The 21,284-nt window shown below is 35.9% G+C and overlaps 1 protein-coding gene across 1 annotated transcript in view; it reads right to left on the bottom strand.

Moving 5' to 3' along the window:
• GABRA3 (gamma-aminobutyric acid type A receptor subunit alpha3) overlaps positions 1–21,284 on the bottom strand; it is a 158,978-nt gene that overhangs the window by 44,762 nt on the left and 92,932 nt on the right. Inside the window, exon 5 of the mRNA XM_063085035.1 lies at positions 10,974–11,056. Coding sequence (XP_062941105.1) covers positions 10,974–11,056 — 83 coding nt within the window. The remainder of the gene's footprint in view (positions 1–10,973; positions 11,057–21,284) is intronic.

The raw sequence follows: 21,284 nt of genomic DNA, 5'->3' as shown, positions 1-21,284 counted from the left end.
CTAAGAAAGAAAAGGAATTTCTTGTTGCATCTCTCAACTAAAACTGAGTACATGGAACAAACACCCTTGAATATTAGCTCTAAAAATCCTAGCAGATCCTAGTGCAGATGTGACAATAAATTATGCAGCTACCAGTACCTCAAACTTCACTGGGCCCAGATGGTAACTTGCTTTATGCAAAAAAGCAACGGTTTCATTTTTTTGACAATAATATATGGGAATAGAAGTATTTGTGGAGGAAAAAAATACTCTCTTTTCATAAGAGGGAGGTCAAAGCAGGAAAGGCCTGGACTAATGAAGAAAGAGACAGAAGAGCACAATAGTTATAGCGCAAGTTTTAACACAAGAAGCATGTACACTAGTGAAACAAAAACAAGTGTTATGTGAAAGCAGAGGTGAGCACTATTACTTCTGCTCAGAGTGGGGTGTTAGAGAAGATAAAGATGATACTCAGAAGATGAGGACATCTTTAGTAGGTAAAAGAAGAATATTCCTATCAAAAGAACAACATAGCAAGGGCAAAAAGTATGGGAGTGCATGGAGTGGTAAGGGAATTGTTGGTATCACTTGACTTAACAGGCTAGAGAGAAGCTGAGCTAATATGACAAAATATCCTAATTGCTCATCCTAAGAAATGAGAGTTTTCATCCATAGGGGTAAAATTTGTGGGCATGCCTGAAGGGGAAAGATGACATGGTCTTAGATGTATGCTTGGGAAGAATCACCCTAGCTGCAGAATGGATGACTGGTGGAAGAGAGTGAAACTGAAACTAAGGCAAAATTTAAAACACCACCACAATGTTTGGTATGAGTGACCCTTGGGACATAACGAATGATAGTAGACAGTGGGCTGAATTGAGTGAGACAGAGAAGAAATTTCAGAAGAACAGATTATAACTTTTGGCTTTTCATGATGGTTGAGAAAAGAAAGAGGGGAGTTTAAGGAAGGATTCTAGATGACCTTGAGATTGTAGCTTTTGCAAGTGCATGGTGGGATTCATTCACCTGCTGGGGAACAGAATTCTCTCTCTTTAGACCTTCTTTGTTCTCTTCTTCCACGGCCCTTGGACTCCTTTAACCCCTAACCTTCCTTCCCATAGTGTCCTGCCCCTTCTTCTCAGTTCTAATCATTCTATTTTCACGGAGATGCTAGGGGAGGGTAGGAGGGGTTAAATACCACAGAAATTATATCTATCCAACAATTAGAACTTCTGTACTCCCAAAATATATATTTTTTATTGGCTATGATGTGACAAGTGTTTCTTTGCCTTTACCTACTTTGCCAAATGCCTCCTCCAGTTACCTGATCCTTACTGTGTGACAGGCCCCAGGAAGATGGGGAGGAAAAAAACAATCCTGCCACAGTAGCACCAATGGGAAAGCATTCCTTTTGAACTCATATCATCAGAGATTGATTGATTGCTTCCTTGATTAACTGATTCAGTCAGTCACTCATTTAACAAATAATAAGGCATTATATTAGATAGGGAAGGTACAGAGGTCATAAGACATTTGAGCTTCCATCCCCTCACTGAGTTTACAGTCTATTAAGGAAAGACAATAAATGTGTAAATAAATAATATAAAATAAAATAATATTGATAAATGCTATGAAGATAATAAAATAGTGTTTGGGGGTAAGGAGGGATGTCATCAGATATAGTGATCAGAGAAGACTTCTCTGAGGAGTCTTGTTTCTAAACTGAAACATAAAAATTGAGAAGGAGCCATTTGTGTTAGGAGTTTTCTCAGGCCAAAGCTAACAAACAACCCCCCCACACCAAAAAAAAAAAGAAACCTAAAACCCCCCAAACCAGCAAGTGCAAAGTGTTCTAAGTGAAAAACAGATTTAGGAACTGGCAGAGGCCAAAGTAAAGGGGAGAGAAAGATGATATAAGAAAGAAGAGGACACAAGAAAATGGAAAGATATTCCATGCTGTTGGACTGGAAGAATTAGCATTGTGAAAATGTCCATACTACCCAAAGCAATCTATAGATTCAACACAATCCCCAACAAAATACAAATGACATTCTTCACAGAAATGGAAAAAACTATCCAAACATACATATGGAACAACAAAAGACCCTGAAGAGCCAAAGCAATCCTGAGCAAAAAAAATAAAGCTTGAGGCATAACACTACCTAACTTCAAATTATACTGCAAAGCTGTAGTAACCAAAACAGCATGATACAGGCATAAAAACAGACATATGGACCAATGGAACAGAACAGAGAACACAGAAATCAGCTCATATACCTACAGCCATCTTATCTTCAACAAAGTCACCAAGAACATACACCAGGGAAAAGACCGCCTCTTCAATAAATGGTGCTGGGAAAATTGGACATCCTTATTCAGAAGAATGAAACTAGATCAGTACCTCTCACTATATACCCAAATCAACTCAAAATGGATTAAAGAATTAAATACACATCCAGAAGCTGTAAAACTCCTAAAAGAAAACATAGCAGAAACACTTCAGGAAGTAGGACTGGGCAAAGACTTTATGAACAAGACCCCAAAGGCACAGGCAGCAAATAAGTAAACAAATAAATAAATAAATAAATAATAAATAAGTAAATAAATAAATGGGATTATAGCAAAGTAAAAAGCTTTGGCATGGCAAAAGAAACAATTAACATAGCAAAAAGACAACCTACACAATGGGAGAAAATATTTGCAAACTATGCATCCAACAAGGGACTAATATCCTGAATATATAGGGAATCCAAACAACTTAACAGTAAAAAATCAAGTAACCCGATTAAAAATGGGCACAGGAGCTGAATAGGCATTTCTCATAAGAAGATATAGAAATGGCCAACAGACACATGAAAAAATGTTCAACATACTTAATCATCAGAGAAATGCAAATCAAAACCACTTTGAGTTATCATCTCACCCAGTTAGACTGGCTGTTATCAAAAAGACTGAGAACAACAAATGTTGGCAAGGATGTGGAGAAAGGGGAACCTTCCTACACTGTTGGTGGGACTGTAAAATGGTGCAGCCATTATGGAGAATTTTATGGAGGGTCATCAAACAACTACAGATAGAACTGCCATATGACCCAGCAATCCCACTGCTGTGAATATGCCCAAAGGAGTGGAAATCATTATGTTGAAGGGATACTTGTACTTGCATGTTTATTGCAGCTCTATTTACAATAACCAAGGATTGGAACCAGCCGAAAAGCCCATCATTGGACCAGTGGATAAGGAAAATGTGGTATATTTGCACAATGGAATACTACTGTGCTATAAAAAAGAATGAAATTCTGCCATTTGCAGCAACATGGATTAACTTAGAGAAAATTATGCTAAGTGAAATAAGCCAGGCACATAAAGAGAAATACCACATGTTCTCACTTACATGTGGGAGCTAATAAAAATAAACAAACAAATAAGTAAACAACGAAAAAAGATACAACAATCATAATAGTTTGTCGAACTTTTTAAGACAAGAGAACTGAACTCAGGTTGTCAGGGGTGTAAAGGGGGAGAGGGGGAAAGAGCCATGAAAATTGGTTACATTGTATAATGATAAAAAAATTAAAAAGTCAATAAATAAATATATGTGTATGTATATATATGTGTGTATATATGCATAAAAGATTGAAGAGGTAAGTAACAGCCAGAATACAGAATCTAAACCATGATGGAGAATACAGAAGAAGGATTTAGAGAAACGATCATCAGTTTGGTTTGGACATATTCAGCAAAATTCCAAGGGTTGAGATGAACCTGACAGCTACAGCCTAAGATTCATACATATGAAATCAAATGGAAACAAGCACTGTATAAGTTTATAACTAAATAAAATAATTGTAATTCTCAGGACTTTTATTTATCCAAAGTAACAGGACATGTTATAGTCACTAGTTACTGGCAAATCAGGACAAAATTTTGGATTTCTAGTATGGGGTATATGTGTTTTTGCATCTATTGAGATGATCATGTTTTTGTCCTCTATATTATTAATATGGTGAACTACATTGAATGATTTTTAGTTGTTAAGCCAGATTTGCATTCCTAAGATGTGGTAGAATTCTATTGAAGATTTTTGTGTCTGTAATCATAAGAAATATTTGCCTATACTTATATCTTCTTGTGATCTTCGGTTTTGGTGTCAGGATAATACTGGCCTCATAGAATGAGTTAAGAAATGGTCTCTTCCCTCTTCTATATTTCAGAAGAAGTACTTGTGAGGAATTTGTATTAATTTGTCTTTAAATGTTTGGTAGAATTCAATGGTGAAGTCATCTGGGCCTGGGCTTTTCTTTATGACAAGTTATTAAATTTAATATATTTATTTGTTATAGATTCAATAACTTTTTTTATTTCTTCAGTTTCAGTAGTTGGTATATTTCTACAAATTTTTTTCACTTCATCAAAATTATCTAATTTGTTGTCATACAGTTGCTCATAATATTCCCGTATAATCCTGTTTATTTCTGTAAGGTCAGTAGCAATGTCCTTTTTAAAATGATTTTAGTAATTTTATTCTTCTCTCTATATTGTATGGTCTGTCTACCTAGAGGTTTACCAGTGTTGTTGGCCTTTTCAAATAACCAAGTTTTCAATTCTTTGGTTTTCTTTAATCTGTTTCTATTCTCTATTTCACTTAATTTTACTCCACTATTTATTATTCCTTTCTTTTTGCTTGCTTTGGGTTTAGTTTGCTCTTATTTCTTCTCATTTCTTAAGGTGGAAGGTCAGGTTATTAACTTTAGATCTTTCTTTTTAATTTAGGTGTTAAAGTTATAAATTTCTCTCCTAGAACTGCTTTAAGCTGATGCATCCCATAGTTTTGGTATGTTGTGTCATCATTTCCATTCATTTCCAAATATTTCCTAATCTCTCTTCTGGTTTCTTCTTTGAGCTACTGTTTATTTAGAAGTGTGTTGTTTAATTTCAATATATTTATGAATTTCTCAAATTCTCTTTTGCTATTGATTTCTAATTCATTCAATTAAAGTCAGAGAAAATATTTTGTATGATTTCAATCCTTTTAAATTTATTGAGTTTTATTTTATTGCCTAACATATGGTCTAGTCCAAAAAGTGTTCCATGTGCACTTGAGAATAATGTGCATTCTGATGTTAGGTGGAGTGCTCTATAAATGTCTATTAGGTCTATTTGGTTTATAGTGTTGTTCAAGTCTTCTATTTCTATGTCGGTCTTTTGCCTAGTTCTATCTATTACTGAAACTGAAATATTAAAATCTCCAGTTATTATTGTTGAATTGTCTATTTCTTCCTTTAGTTCTGTCAGTTTTGCTTCATGTATTTTGGGACTCTGTGGTTTGGTGCATATATCTTATAATTGTTACATCTTCTTGATGGATTGCCCCTTTAAACATTAGAAAATCTTCACTTCTTCAGATTTAGGGAGAAGAGGAGGGGAATAAGGGCTCTCTGGTGTTACTGGGAATTGGCAATTTTTTTCTTGAATAATACTCCACAGATTGTTATGAGCCTTTTGTTAATTTCCAAAGTTTGGAGAAAGCTTATTTTGACATATTTGAAAATTGTCTTATTGCTTTTATGGAGGAGTGGGTTTTCAGAAGTCCTTACTCCATTATTCCAGAATTGTTTCCTCACTGCAGATTTTCTAAAGTTAATTTTAACTGCCCACTTATGAATTAAAGAATTTAAATCACTCTTTCCTTCTTGATGTACTTTATTTGGCTTCCAGGACAACTTGTTCCCTTAGATTTTCTTATACTTCTCCTGTTCTCTCCTTTATGTTTATTGAATTATTCTCTTCTCCATAGCCTCTTAATATTACCATGATTGAAGAAACAGTCCTTGATTCTCTTCTCTATCCCATATGCAGTCATTTCCCTAGTGATGCCTTTAAATGCCATCTATATGGATGACACTGAAATTAAATCTCCAGTCCAGATCTCTTTTCTAAATACCTGATTTACATTCCATGTAACCAGCACCCAGAAGCATCATTTGTGTCCCTTTCCAGAAAAAACAAAAACAAAAACAACAACAACAACAAAAACACCAAGAGTAACCAGTATCCTGACCAGTGTTTCTGTGTAAAAATCCCTTCCTGGCATTATATTGGGAAATTTACCAAGTTTTCTGAATATCAAATCCTGAAAAAAATAGTTGAGAAATGAGCAAAAATGAAAAAAATTATTACAATTCTCGTGCAAGTGTTAAAGCTTAAGAATAGACAAAAAGACCACTAATTTGAAGGGATCTATTGATGTCATGTCAAAAGCAACAGCAGGAAATGCTGGCACATTGAGCCACAAGTTTTAAAAATTTCAGATACCAGGACAGGAGTACATTGGATTGAAGTGGTCACAATCTGATCAGCTGATTGTGCACATTGTACGTGTGTGTTAGTGGCTCTGTGTGCTACTAAATGGTAAGGCATTTTTGCAAATTAAATATTAATAAGCCTACATGCATACATGGTATACTGTATAAAAACTCTGAGAGTGTTCTTCCAAGAAATAACAGGTTTGGGAAGCAAATACAAATCCTTACACTGACAATTTTGACCCCTGACTCTGTGTAGTGCTGTTCACCTTGATAAGAGATCCAAATGTTGTTATTCAAATACCACCCAATAAAGTTTGCTGGCATTTTCTAGTGTTTGAGTGTCTTCTATATGCTACCAGTCTTTGTTAATATTTCAAAACTTACTATTTCTTATTTAATAAAAAAGTTAGATGTCCATAATAATGAGTAAAGAACATTAATAAGGTTGGAAGTATTTGAAAAATAACATTTAATTTATAAAATTCCTGGGAATTCCAACTTCGGGTTCCTGAATCCCATAGTTTAATATGTCAGGAATTTAGAAAACTACCAATAGCACTGATAGATAAAATATTAAAAACTCGTAAGACCACAGATTTGTTTTGATTGTTTTTGTATATGATATAAATGGAATCCCACACTACACACATTTATGTGTCTGGCTTTTGCTCAGCATCATATCTGTGACCTCATCCATGTTGCTGAGTGTAATATAATTGTCATTGCTGTACAGTATTTTATTGTGTGACTATGTCACATGTTTTTAATCCATTCTGATGCAGATTAGGTAGTTTCCAGTGTGTGTCTATAATTAGCTCTGCTATTATAGACATTCTTTTTATTCCTTTTGGTACATATAAACACTGATATATGTTTGGAAACATACTCAGGACAAGAGATGCAAAGTTATATGATATGTGCACTATTAGGTACCATCAAGCAATTTCCAAAAACCTTTGTACAAATTTCCATTCTTATCAGTAGTGTATGAGAATATAGATTTGCTGCACATCCTCACCAACATGTGGTATTTTCTTTTCTTCTTTTTTTCTCACTTTAGTCATTCTAATGGGTGTGTAGTGGTACCCTTTGGATTTTAAGTTGCATTTCCCTGCTGACTAATGTAATCAGTCATTGTGTGTGTGTGTGTGTGTGTATGTGTGTGTGTGTGTGTGTGTGCGCGCGCACGTGCGTGCACACACGACTGAGAAACCCTGTTTTATAAGATGCTTGTTCAAGACTTTGGCCCTTTTTCTATTAATGTTTCCAATTACTTCTTACAGAGTTGTAGGGGATCTTAAGGATTTGAGTCCTCTGTCATGCATACACAGTACAAACATTTTCTCCCTCCCTGTGGGTTGCCTTTCCACTCTCTTAATGGTGTTGTGATAAAGAGAAGTTATTGTTAGTATATTCTAAGTCATCCTCCTTTATTTTTGTGGTTAGTGCTATTCTATGTCCTGTTTAAGCAATCTCTACCTCTTCCAAGATCATGAAGATACTTTCTTATGTTTTCTTCTAAAAGCTTTATTATTTTACCTTTCACCTTTTGACATTAACATCTGCAATCCAGTTGGAATTTATTTTTGTATATGATGTGAGATAAGAGTTAAGATCTCTCTCTCTTTCTCTCTCTTTCTATTCTGTCCCATTAATATATTTGTCTATCTCTGCAACAATACCTTGTCTGAATTATGATAGCTTTGAAATAGGTCTTGATATCTAATATTGGATTAGATTTTATTGCAAATTTTTCAATTTCATTCTTGGCACTTCCATGTAAATGTGGTGTTTCCATGAACCTTTGATTGATATCTTGAATCTTTGGATTGATAATTTTCATCAGTATTAAAATGATTGGTCTTTAACTACCTAATTATTGCTTTTGCTACTTTCTTTTACTATGTCCTACATGCTTCTTAGTCTTTTCTGTATTTTGTCTTTCTGTGCTGCAGTTGTGCTATTTTCTACTTAGCCATTTTTCAGTTACCTAATCCTATCTTCCACTTGTTAAATCTATTCATTAAATTCCGAATTTTCAATATCATACTTTTCTGTAAGTAATTTCCAGTTGATTCCTCTTTATAGATTCTAATCTTCTGTTGAAATTTTCTTTTATCTGTTCTATTCATCTTTATCTCTTTTTTCTTGAACATATTAACCATAGTTTTTTAAAGTTCGTGTCTACAAACTCTGATATCTGGATCACCTGTAGGTCTGTCTCCACATTTTTGTTTTTATTTTTAAATCTTAGTTTTAAGTCATATGGTCCTGCCTATTCATATGCCTAGTGATTTTTTTAATTGAATTCCAAACACTGTGTATAAAACTGTAGAGTTTTTACTTGGAAGCTTCTCTTCTACCAGAGAGGTTTCATTTTTTTCCCTTTACTATGCAGTAACGTGTGGAGAGAATTATCACCTAAATCCTATAAAGGACTGTGCTGTGTTATAGGTTATAGTTTTGGTTAAATCTGGTCTGTCTCTGCTGGAACAGAGAACATAGCTAACTATGTTCACAGCATAACTAGAACGTAGCTCTTTGGGGTTTTAAGTTGATAGCCTGGCATGTCACATTTTGTTTGTTTGTTTGTTTGTTTGTTTTTGTTGTTGTTGTTTTTAGCATTGGGAAACTCCAAGAAAGGCAGCTCTGCTTTTAAAGATTTCTTATATTAGTTTTTTGCCTCATGCTCTGCACAAATTCAAAATTTAGCAATTGTATTGAAGTGAGTAACAGCCAAGAGTTTGAGACTTTTTACCGCTATCTTTACTTTTGTCTCCCTAGCCCTATGTGACCATTGAAATCATTGCTGATTTTTTTTTCCTATCCACCAGTATCAGCCCTATGCCTGTAGCTAAAACTTGAATCCAAGCTGTAATTGAGGGCCAGAGTTGTCAAATTCCCCCAGGGATGAAGAAGCTGAAGGTCACAAATTCAACTATAAGAGGTTCTCCCCTTTCTGCATAATTTTAGTCTCTTCAATCCTCATTGCTTCTATAGTTCTAGGTCTTCTAATTGTTCATAATGGGACCACTGGTCACTGACAAACAACTCTGTCCTAACCAGAATGGAAGTAATACTCATCTCATTTTATAACAAATCCATTAGGACAAAAATCTGCAGGTCACCATTGAATTCTTTGTAATATTCCCCATCTAATCCATAGGGATCCTCTTGGATCTCTCTTCACGATACTATCCCAAATCAGGCCACTTTTCATCACTTTTACTACTATCACTCTGATCTGAGCCATCATAATTTCTCACCTGAAATACTGCAATAACCTAACTGGATTCTGTGCTTTGATCCTTCCACTACTTATATTATTTTTAAAATAACTAGTAATTATTTAAAAACATAAGTCAGATAATGTCATCCTTTTGTCCAAAATACTCCAATCGCTCCCCATTTTCCCTTATAATATAATCCAAAGCACTTTAGTGTCCTAAAACACTCTAGATGACAAGGCCCTTTCTTTGATCTCACCTTCTCCTAGTGCTTTCCCCCTTACTCACTCTGGCCAGCCACATTGATGACATTAATGTTCTTTGGATAAGCCAGATACTTTTCTGAATTAAGGTCTTTTTCCTGGCTGTTCCTTCTAGCTGGAGCACTATTTACACAGATATCTGCACTGTTAACCTCTTTACTCCCTCAAAATTTCTGCTCAAATGTCACTTTTTTAAAAAAGGGTGATCTGATCACCCTATTTTCAGTTCCAGTGACAACACATATTCTTCACCTAGGCATGACTGATTCCTCTTATCCTTTAGTACTTTTATGTTTTCCCATGGTTCTTCTCACTTTACAAAATACATTGTACTTATTGTATCTTTTGCCATCTATATCCTCTCTATAATATTATCTCCATAAGGGCAGGGGATTTGTCTTATTTATGGATGCGTTCCAAGTTCATAGAACAGAGCCTGGCACACGAGAGACGTTCTGTAAATATTTGACATACTAATGACTGAAAAAATATGTCGTACATAATTATTCAGGTCTTTTCAAATGCACTTTCAATTTCAAAACACAAAGCTCAATCTAATTTAGACATGCTCAACACATATGTTGATATATTACTGATGACTCCCTATAGGAAACTTACTCTAAAATTCTTAGATTCAGAAACACAAATTCTATTCAATTTTGATTTTCCTAGTTTAATCGAAAATGGACTATGTATCTACTCTTTTCTCTGTAAAATTTATAGCTACCGGCAAAGGCAGTACTCTCAAAAATGAGCAAATCTCCAGAGTTTCTTCCTGTCTACCATCTACTACTGAAAACTGGACAGAGGTATAAGAAGACTCAGGTAGAATAGACATTTCAAAAAATGTAAACACATTTTGTTTGAGAGATCTTGCCCTTAGGAAGGTGCTACTATACTCTGTATCAGTTCTGTCTTCCTCTATTCTCTGGGCAATAGGAAACAGATGTTAATGTTTCAATATAATGACAGAGAAATTAGAAATGCTGAAATAATGTTTGCTGCTTAGGAAGAAAACTATTAAAGGCTGTCTCCTCCTCCTGATCAGTAAGTACTATTCAACCCCACTTCCATAACTCACTCTCATAGCAGCCTCATTACAGGGGTCAGCTTTAGAAACTCCTAGGTGACGGAATAGGATATGTTGCGTTTCTTTTGGGAAAAGATTAGATTTTTAAAAAGTGAGAAAATACGAACAGCTTCCAAACTTCAGTGGGCAGGCATGCACATCCATGGGAAAATCTTCCAAATGCATGGGACACTCGGCATGAATAGTTAACCTAAAAGAAAGAAGAAGAGAAAATGAAACTAAGTTAAAATAAATGTTAAATAAAATAAACATGGCCTGAGTTCCCACTCATCAGCAGTGGGATGCTTCTAAGAATAACAGGGGAATTTGTTTGGCTTAGGTTCACTGAGACTCAATCTTTATGAACACAAAGGAGAGTCAAGTCTTCATGAACACAAGGGATAAATTAAATGAACTAGACAGTCTCTCAAGGCAGCATCGAGTATTCACATTTTTAGTTCAGATCTGAATCCCACCCGCCACCTTTAGTAACAAATATAAGTTATCTTCCCTACCTGTACTTCCTTAGCCAACCCCCAAGAAACTTGGAAACAGCAGATTCTGACTCATTCACTACTGATCACAGTTTAATTATTTCTGAAAGAATTCTTCTCAGCAGGCTATTGTGCCAGTTTACCAATTTAAAGATTGCACTGGAGAGGAAAGATGTGCAGAAAGAGTATCTTTACCGTGATGGTGAACAGACAAACACAAAAGATGGTTCTGCAGCTCGTAGGAACTGCTATAGCTTTGTTGAAAGTGATGGCTCTGGGAGAACACACACACACACACACACCTGCCAACTGGCCACTCCAGAAAAAAATGCAAAGAATCTATTCCAAGGTTTCTCCTCTGATTTCTTTCAAATTATTTGAGGCTCAACTTTTCTTGGCCTAGATAGAAGCCTCCTATGTGGAAATAGATCCCACACAGAAAAAAAAATTCAGAGTTCTTTGGAATCTAGTGCTGACGAGCTATTTCTGTCTAGCCTTTATACCTCCTGGTTATACTGGACACAATCCCTGCCTTCCTCTTAGAGTTCTGATAAGGTGAGAAGATGCTCATGAATTATAGTATCACTCATTCCCCCAATAGCCTCCTCCCTTGGACAGGCACTTTTGTTCATATCTTTTTAGGACCCAAGTATTCCTTGGGACCAGATGTCCTGCTTAATAAAGCATCAATATATCAGACTGACAAGAATATGTCTCGTTTCTAGGTGATTACTGAAGAAACCTGTTGGGGAAGTGCCCTGCTGGAGCAATAAGTAAAGAAATGCCTGTAAGAATCTCATGTGCAGAGTATCCATTTCTCACTCTCCTCAACCCCAGTGCTACTGTAATAGTGTCAGGAAGCAAGATCCTAACAAGAGGATATCCCCAGGCTAGTGCTGCCTAATACTGCTCCTCTTTGGTTGCTGAGAGTGAGATACCAGGAGATATTTAATGTAAAATTACAAAAATCCCTGTGTTCAGGAAGGCACGGGAGATTCGATGTATAATTACTATCATGATAATCATTGCTAATAACCCATGAGATGCTCACAGCATGTTACAACTTTTAAAGCACACTCTCTTTAATAATTCCATTCAGACCTGCCCCTGACATTTGCAATGTAGAGATCCTGGTTGCCTGGAACCAAATATTCTATTTACGCCATTTGCTTCCCATAGTGACCCTGTGAAGGACATATTGCAGGCATTATCATCATCCCTACTTCAGTGATGAGAATTCATGGAGTTAAAGTGATTTGCTCAGAGTCACACAACCTAAAAAGCAAGAGTGCAAATCTAGTATTTTTTCTACATCAGCTATCTTCTATTCATCTGAGGGTAAATGTCTCCTCAGCTCCTCAGGAATCTTTCAGTCATATGAGGGATGCTCTAATGATCTTTGGTTGCTTTTAAGTAAACATTTTCTGAGTATAAGGTGAGATACCAAGGAAAGAAGGAAGAATCAGAGGCACGAGGCACTATCTCTGCCCTCACAGTGACTACTGTTATAGGAGAAAGATAACACACACATATGCAGTTAGCTATTAACACGAGGCAGGAGTTGAGTACACTCGCCTGGGTATATTCAGGGTGTTTCTGTTGCAGAGAAAGCTTGAAGGGGTATGAAAGTCATAGATAGGTGGAGGGAGAGAGGAAAGACAAGAAGGGAAGACAGTGTGACTCAGAAGGTCAGAAAGTATTAGGATGTGTTTAAGATGCAATGAGAAGAGCACAACATAATTGGGCTGTGAAGTACCCCGCCCCCACAAACATCTGCTTTTTCCTTTCTGCTCTGTGCTTAGGTGTGATGAATGAAAAGTGGATGGGAAGGAAGATAGAAGTTATTATAAATCAGTTCTGTTCGTAATCAGAAATCACTACCTTTGCATTCTGCCTTGATAATCTATTTGTTATGGTCTTTTATTCTCCACGTCCCCAGGACTGCTAGGTCGACATAAAGTAATTTCCCCTTGGCATTACTCATAAGAGGCAGTATCTTGGAAATAATAATGTAAGTGGAGAGAAGGAACACAATCTTCTTTATTAAATCCTTATGGAATCTTTTCAGTATCCAACGCAGGGAGCAGGTTTCTCAGTAAAATACATTTCTCTTGTGTCTGGTTCTTTGAGTCACAAAACCCCCTTTATGCCTTAAGAATAGACGTCAGATTGGTGTAATATTGCAGGCTGGCTTGAGAACTGAGCTCTCGCCCAAGACATATGGGAAATTTTGCAAATATTCAGGGGATTAGTTTGAGCTGCAAGGATATCTGCCATATAGTTCCAACCTCTTACTGTTTAGATGGGGATACTGAAAATAAGAGATGGGTAAGTATTTGCTGAAGGGCACACACCTGGTTTCTGACTTCCAGCCTGGGGTTCTTGCTAATACACACATGGGCATTTGTTTTAGTTAGCCTGCTTTGAGCAATATCTACTATTGCTGCTGTGATCATTTGTTAGGATGTTACACCTCCATCAGCTTTAGCAATCAGCAGGAGTGGGATGATGGCCATTTGGTCTGTGAGGTAGATATCACTGCAATCCAGTTAAGGGACAATAGGGATATGAACTAAGAGATTAGCAGTGAAGATGGAAAGAGACACTAAAAATATTTAGGAGGAAAAATAAGTCAAACTGTTTTTGGGGATTGAAATTTTCTCAACTTCAGTTCCTTGACCTATAAAAAGAATATAGACAATAACCCCTATCCCTACATAACACTTATCCATTCAACAACTTCATAGATTTACAGGATTTTGTGAGGCACAAGTCAGAAAAAAGAAGCCAAAAGCTTTATCTACTCTAGAAAATTATTTCCATCATTACTATATTTATTATACACAGAAAATAATTTCAGAAAGAGAGCTTGGACAGAATCAGAGCCTTTAGGTAAAATAGTTGCCTCTGACTTGAGATCAGCAAGATAAACAAACCCTGTAAAATGTTCCCTCTCCTGTCTCCTTTTCCAACCCATCTCCTTCTGCATGGACTCATTTTCGGAGCTCTACTAAGCTTGGTTGTATTTTTGCTAGTAGTCTTTAATTGGTTTGTCAAAAAAAAGAAAAAGGTCAGAGACCCCCTCAAAATGTGACATGCAGATCTTAGGGCTCCAGTTGCAATCCAGAGTTTGGCCTGCTTTGATTCCTATGCAAAGACCAGATAGAAAATAAGAGGCAATCCAGGAAATCCCCTTCTTTGGGGAAGGAGGACACAGATGGCCCTTTTCAGCCCTGTGTACACACACACACACACACACACACACACACACACACACACACACACACTCCTCAGTTTTCCTCATTTTACTGTTTTGTCACATTCTGTCACCTTTGTCACCTTTCCCTTTGCTGCTGAACAGTTTTTATCCCACCACAGTAATAAGTTAAAGTTTTATTGCTGACTAACTTGTCTCTCTGCTTTCCCCCTTCCCTCTTACAATATATTCTCTACACGACAGCCTTCTAGTGTTTCCCCATTTCATACAGAGCAAAAGCCAAAGTTCTGACAACGGCTAAGAGATCTGGCATGATCTCATTTTCTCTTCCTCTCTTGCTTATCTCCTGTTATGCCCTCTCTTGTTCACGCTGCTCCAGCTCTTTAAACATGTCAAGCTCTCTCACATCATGGCCTTTGCCCTTACTATGCTCTCTGCCTCGAAAGCTTTTCTTTCAAGTACCTGGTTGACTAATTCCTGCCTTATTTCAAGTCTCTGCTTGATCAGCACCTGTGGAATGAGGTTTACCCTGCCCTCCACTCAGTTTACTACCCACACCATGGCTAGTAAACCTTACCATGCTCTGTCTTCTTCCATAGCACCTAACGTGCAACATGCTATTTTATTTTATTCTATTCTATTTATCATCTATTTTCTTTCTTTCCTTACTATAAGGTTAGGAATTTTTCTATCATTTTTAATGTGTGCCAAGAACCTAGTGAAGTACCTAGCACGTTATAGGTGTTCAATAAAAATCCACTGAAAGAATGAATTACTAAATGACTTTTCTAAAGGCATATATTTCTATGGGGACCTTTCAGAGAGTAGGTGTACATTGGGTGACACGAGGTTCAGGTATTCCTGGGGTTCCAGGCAAAATAGCATCTTAATACTCATTAATAACATAATATACCAATCTATCCCCTTCAATGGGCATATAATTCATTTCTCAGAATTTTCGAGCCGAAAGAACCTTATAGAAAGCATTCAGTTTATCTTCTCATATATTTTATGTATGAGAAAACAGAAGGGAAGAAACTTGCCCCAAACTACCCAACTTGTCTGGGACAGAGCTGACTAAAAGTTTCTTGACCCGCTGGTGTATTCAACAAATATTTATTGATCACCTGCTATGTGCTAGGTATTGTTCTAAACAATATAGGTACATCAGTGAACATACCAAAATTGTTGCCCACTTAGAGCTCTCATTTGAATAGGGTTAGACAAAAACTAAAAACGATAAATAAGTTCATCATTTAGTATATTAAACAGGTAATATGGCCCAGAAAGAAAAATAAAAAGATATACGTAGAGAGTATTAGGGAAAAAATGCAGTTTTCAATAGAGTGTTCAGGGAGTATCTCACTGAATGGGTGACATATGAGCAATGACCTGAAGATGAGTGAATGAGCTTTGTGGAAACCTGGAAGAAAAGCACTCAAAGAAGGAGTAGCAAATACAAAGACCCTGAAGTAGAAGTGTGTCCAGTATGTTCAAAGAATAGCAGCTAGGCTACTGTGGCTACAGTTGAGAGTTCAAGGGAGAAGACTTATAGTTGAGTTCAAAGAGGAAACTGTGAGGTACAGACTAGATAGTATAAGGCCTCCTAGGAGATTTTTGGCTTTCATTCTGAGTGAAATGTGGAAGCACTGCAAGATTTTGATCAGAAGGGTGACTTGATCTAACCGACATTTCAAGATTATCCTGGCAGCTGTGTAGAGAATAAATTGAAGGAAGGCAAGAACAAAATCAGGGAGATAAAAGCCAACACCCATTCATGATTTAAAACTCTCAAAAATCTAGGAGTAGAGGACATTTTCTCAACTGATAAAGGGCATTTTACAAAAAAACATATGTAGCATCATATTTAATAGTGAAAGACTAAATTACTTCCCCGTGAGATCAGGCAAGCATATTTGCTCTCTCTTATTCAATTTGTTATTGAAGATTTTAACCTGTCTCAAAAGGAAAGTAATGGGGACTGATTGCTAATGGGTATGCAGTCTCTTTTTTTGAGGTGACTAAAATATTCTGAAATTAGATATTGGTGATGGTTGCACAACTATGAATATACTAAAAATCATTCAATTGTACACTTCAAGAGGGTGAATTGTGTGGCATGTGAATTATATTGCAATAAAGCTGTCGAAATAATTAGGCAAGCAAAAGAATATAAGACAAAAATTGGAAAGCAAAACTCAAAACTGTCTTTATTTGCAGATGACATGTTTAGACATTCTGTGTTAATAGATTTAGAAGACCTTATATCAAGATGTCAGTTCTCTCCAAATTGCTCTGTAGATTCAACTTGCTTTCTTTTAAAATCCCACCCAGAAGTTTTTTCCTTTTGTAGAGATGGCAAGCAGATTTTAAAATTAATATGAGAATACAAAGGGTCTAGAATAGCCAAAGCACCTTTCAAAAAAAATTGTGACAACTTTTACTTCCCAATTTTAAAACATACTATAAAGCTACAGTAATCATTATAGTGCTGTTTTGGACTATAGATATATAGTACAGACCAATGGAAAAGAACAGAAAATCCATAAATACACTTTGATATTTATAGCCAATTGATTTTTGATCAAGGAACCAAGACAATTCACTGGAGAAAAAATAGCTTTTTTAATAAATGGTGCTAAGAGAATTAGATATTCAGATGCAAGAAAAAAAAGAATGAACATGAACCTTTACCTCATGCCGTAAGCAAAAATCAACTAACAACAGATCATAGACCTAAATTTAAGAGCTAAAACTTCTGAAGCAGAATGTAAGAAAATGTCTGTTATCTTGAGTTAGGCAAAGATTTCTTAGATACAACACCAGTAAGCATAATCCATATAATAAAAAATATGATAAATTGAAGCTCATCAAAATTCAGAACTTTTGCTTGTCAGAAGACACCATCAAGGAAATGAAGGGCTGGCCAGTTAGCTCAGTTGGTTAGAGCATAGTGCTGGTAACACCAAGGTCCAGGATTCAATCCCTGTACCAGCCAGCTGCCCCAAATAACAAAACAAACAAACAAAAAAAAAGACACAGAGTGGACGGATATATTTGTGAAAAATATATCTGATCAAAACTCGTATTAAGAATATGTAAATAACTCAATAATGAGAAGAAAAATAGTCTAACTTATAAATGAGGAAAATATTTAAATATACATTTAATCAAAGAAGATATTCTGTTGGCTAATAAGCACATGAAAAGATGATCATCATAATTAGTCATTAGGAAAACGCAAATTAAAATCACAATGAAATATATACACACTAAAATGCCTAAAATAAAAATGACTGACAATATCAAATGTTGACAAGGATTTGGAGAAAACAAACCTCATAAATTGCTGCTGGAAATGTATGATGCTAAAGCACACTTCAGAAACGATTTGGGTAGTTCCTTAAAAAGTTAAACATAAACTTATCATAAGACACTGTAGTTTTACTCTAATTCTCCACTCCCAAATAAGAAAGAAAACATATGTCCAGAGAAAGACCTGTTCATAGCAGCATTATTCACAGTAGCCAAAAGGTGGAAAACAACCCAAATGTCCATTAAATGGTGAATGGGTTAACAAAATATGGTATATCCATACAGTGTAATGCTAGTCATCAATAAAAAGGAATACACACAACTACATGGATGAATCTCAAATGTGTTATGCTAAGCAAAAGTGGCCAAACACAAAATGTCACATACTGTATGACTCTATTTTCATCACATGTCCAATAAACTCAAATCTATAGATACAGAAAGTAGATTACTGGTTGCCTGGGATTGGGGGTGACAATGGAAAGTGACTACAAATTTTTGGAGGGATTTTTGGAGGTGATGAAAATGTTCTAAACCTGACCTGTGTATATGGTTGCACAACTCTGAATTCACTAAAAGTCATTGAATTGTACACTTAAAACAAATTTTATCATATGTAAATGATACTTCAAAAATACCTCTTATTTAAAAAAGAATCAAGAAAGGCATTACAGCACAGCGTTTAAGAACATAGATTCTGAGTCCTAGCCAGAGCAATCAGGCAAGAGAAAGAAATAAAATATATTCACACAGGAGAGCAAAGGTTAAATTGTCTGTTTGCAGACTACATAATCATATATATAGAAAACCCTAAAGACTCCACCAAAAAACTGTTAGAACTAATAAATGAATTCAGTAAAGTTACAGGATACAAAATCAACATACAAAAAATCAGTAGTGTTTCTATACACTAACAATGAACTATCCAAAAAAGAAATCAAGAAAATCCCATTCACAATAGCTACAAAAGACAAATAAATAAATTTAACCAATGGGATGAAAGATCTGCACACTGAAAACTATAAAACATTGATAAAAGAAGTTGAAAAAGATACAAATAAATGGAAACATATTCCATGTTAATGGATTGGAAGATGAATATTGTTAAAATGTCCATACTACCCAAAGCAATCTACAGATTCAATGCAATCCTCATCAAACTACCGATGACACACTTCATAGAAATAGAAAAAACAATTCAAAAAATGTGTATGGAACAACAAAGGGACCCCAAATTGCCAAAGCTATCCTGAGCAAAAAGAACAAACTAGGGGTTGTATATCCCACTACTGGGTATATATCCAAAGGAAATAAAGTCAGTATGTTGAATAGATATTTGCTCTCCCATGTTTATTGCAGTATTATTCACAATAGCCAAGATGTGAAATCAACGTAAGTGTCCACCAATTTATGAATGGATAAAGAAAATGTGGTATATACACACAATGGAGTATTATACAGCCTGTAAAAAAGGGAAATCTTATAACTTGCAACAAAATGGATGACTCTGGATGACATTATGTTAAATGAAATAAGGCACAGGAACACAAATACTGAACAATCTCACTTATATGTGGAGTATATAAAAGTAGAACTCATAGAAGCAGAGGATAGATGATGGTACCAGAGGCTGGGGTATGGCAGGATTGGAAATGTTGATCAAAGAATACAAAATTTCAGTCATACAGGAGGAATATGTTCCAGAGATCTATTGCACAATATTGTGAATGTAGTTAATAACAATGTATTGTTTACTTGGAAATTGCTAAGAGAATATAATTTAAATGTCACCACAAAAAAGTATGTGAGGTAATGCATATATTAATTAGCTTAATTTAGCCATTCCACAATGTATACATATATCAAAACCATGCTGTATACTATAAATATATACAATTTTTATTTGTCAGTTAACAAAAAAGAGCATGAATCCCAAAACCAGACTGCCAGATTTAAAAATCCAGCTCCACCTCATAGTAGCTGTGTGCAAGTTATTTCAATTATCTGTACCTTGTTAGCGAATGCCTTACAGATGCTAACTAAAGCCCTAAGACTGGAAGGTATTATGAAGGGAGTGGTGATAGACAGGGGAAACAGGAAGTCCGAGGACTGAGATTCAGTGTCCCGGGTTAATGTCTTCCCCCTGACTCCCAACACAGGAGTGCTACTCAACATTTCAAATATTTTCTACAGCAGACACTACTTACTGCTTTTACCTCAGGCAGAAGATGCAAATCTCGAAGTGGGAAGGGGGCATAAAGTGAGGGGGTAAACAATAGACTGCCTGTGGTAGTTTGAAGTGCTTACTCTAGTAATTATCCTATGCCAGCTCACTGAGTTAAGAATCCCTGCTATTTACTTAAAGGCACTGGGTAAATAATTTATTTTCTACTCCTTTGGAATTGAGACAAATTGGTGACTTGGTTATTTGGTGCCCTTATCGCATCCTCACTGGAAATATCTAAGTATGTTTTCAAAACAAGCACACATATGGGAGATTATTCTTATTATGCTATTTGCTGATTATTTTTCTATTTTATTATACTATTTATATAAAAACCAGTATTTATTTTGCATGTATTATACAGTGCTTTGCATTTTTAGGATTTTTGGGGAGTCAAATATGTCTTGTTTTCTGAATTAGATTAAATAACACGTGTAAGTCATTTACTTTTATGTGGGAATCCATCCAATGCACTAAGTCAATGAGAAAAAATTTCCAACTGAGAAGCTATTGCGTCCATGCTCTCTGTGCCTGCTATGTTCTGAATGTTTGTGTCTCCCTGCAATTCATATGTTAAAACTTAACCCGCAATGTGATACATTAAGTGGTGGAGCCTTTGGAGGTGAGGGCTCTGTCCTTATAAAAGGTCCTTATAAAAGAGTATTAGTGCTCTTATAAAGAGGTCCAAGGGAGCTCGTTGGCCCTTTTTGCCACATGAGAACTCAGTAAGAAGGTAATATCTTTGAAGCAGAGAGCAGCCCTCACCAGACACTGAATTCGCTGGTTCCTTAATCTTGGACTTTCCAGCCTCCAGAACTGTGAGTGATAAATTCTGTTGTTTATAAATTACCCAGTCTAAAGTATTCTATTGTAGCAGCACAAATGAATTAAAACAGTGCCCATTTGACTTTGGCCCAGGGAAAGTGATCCCTCTGGAAAATGAGGTTCTGGTCCTCATAACTTAACAATACCTGATTTGCCTATCTAGCATCCAGAAAGAAAGGTACTGTCTTTCTTTTGGAATTGGTAAAGCAGGAGAATCAGTGCCAGGTGAGGAAACAACTTTTCCAAATTCTTCAGAAGATAGAGAATGGATATGAAGGGGTAACGAGAGAGAGAGAGAGAGAGAGAGAATCAAAGAAATAGAGAGAGAGACAGTATTTCTGTTACATGACTGGGAGTTCTCAGA

Source organism: Cynocephalus volans, chromosome X, assembly GCF_027409185.1.
Source record: "Cynocephalus volans isolate mCynVol1 chromosome X, mCynVol1.pri, whole genome shotgun sequence".
NCBI lineage: Eukaryota > Metazoa > Chordata > Mammalia > Dermoptera > Cynocephalidae > Cynocephalus > Cynocephalus volans.
The sequence above is the reverse complement of the archived record's forward strand: the minus strand, read 5'-3'. Positions and strand labels throughout refer to the sequence as shown.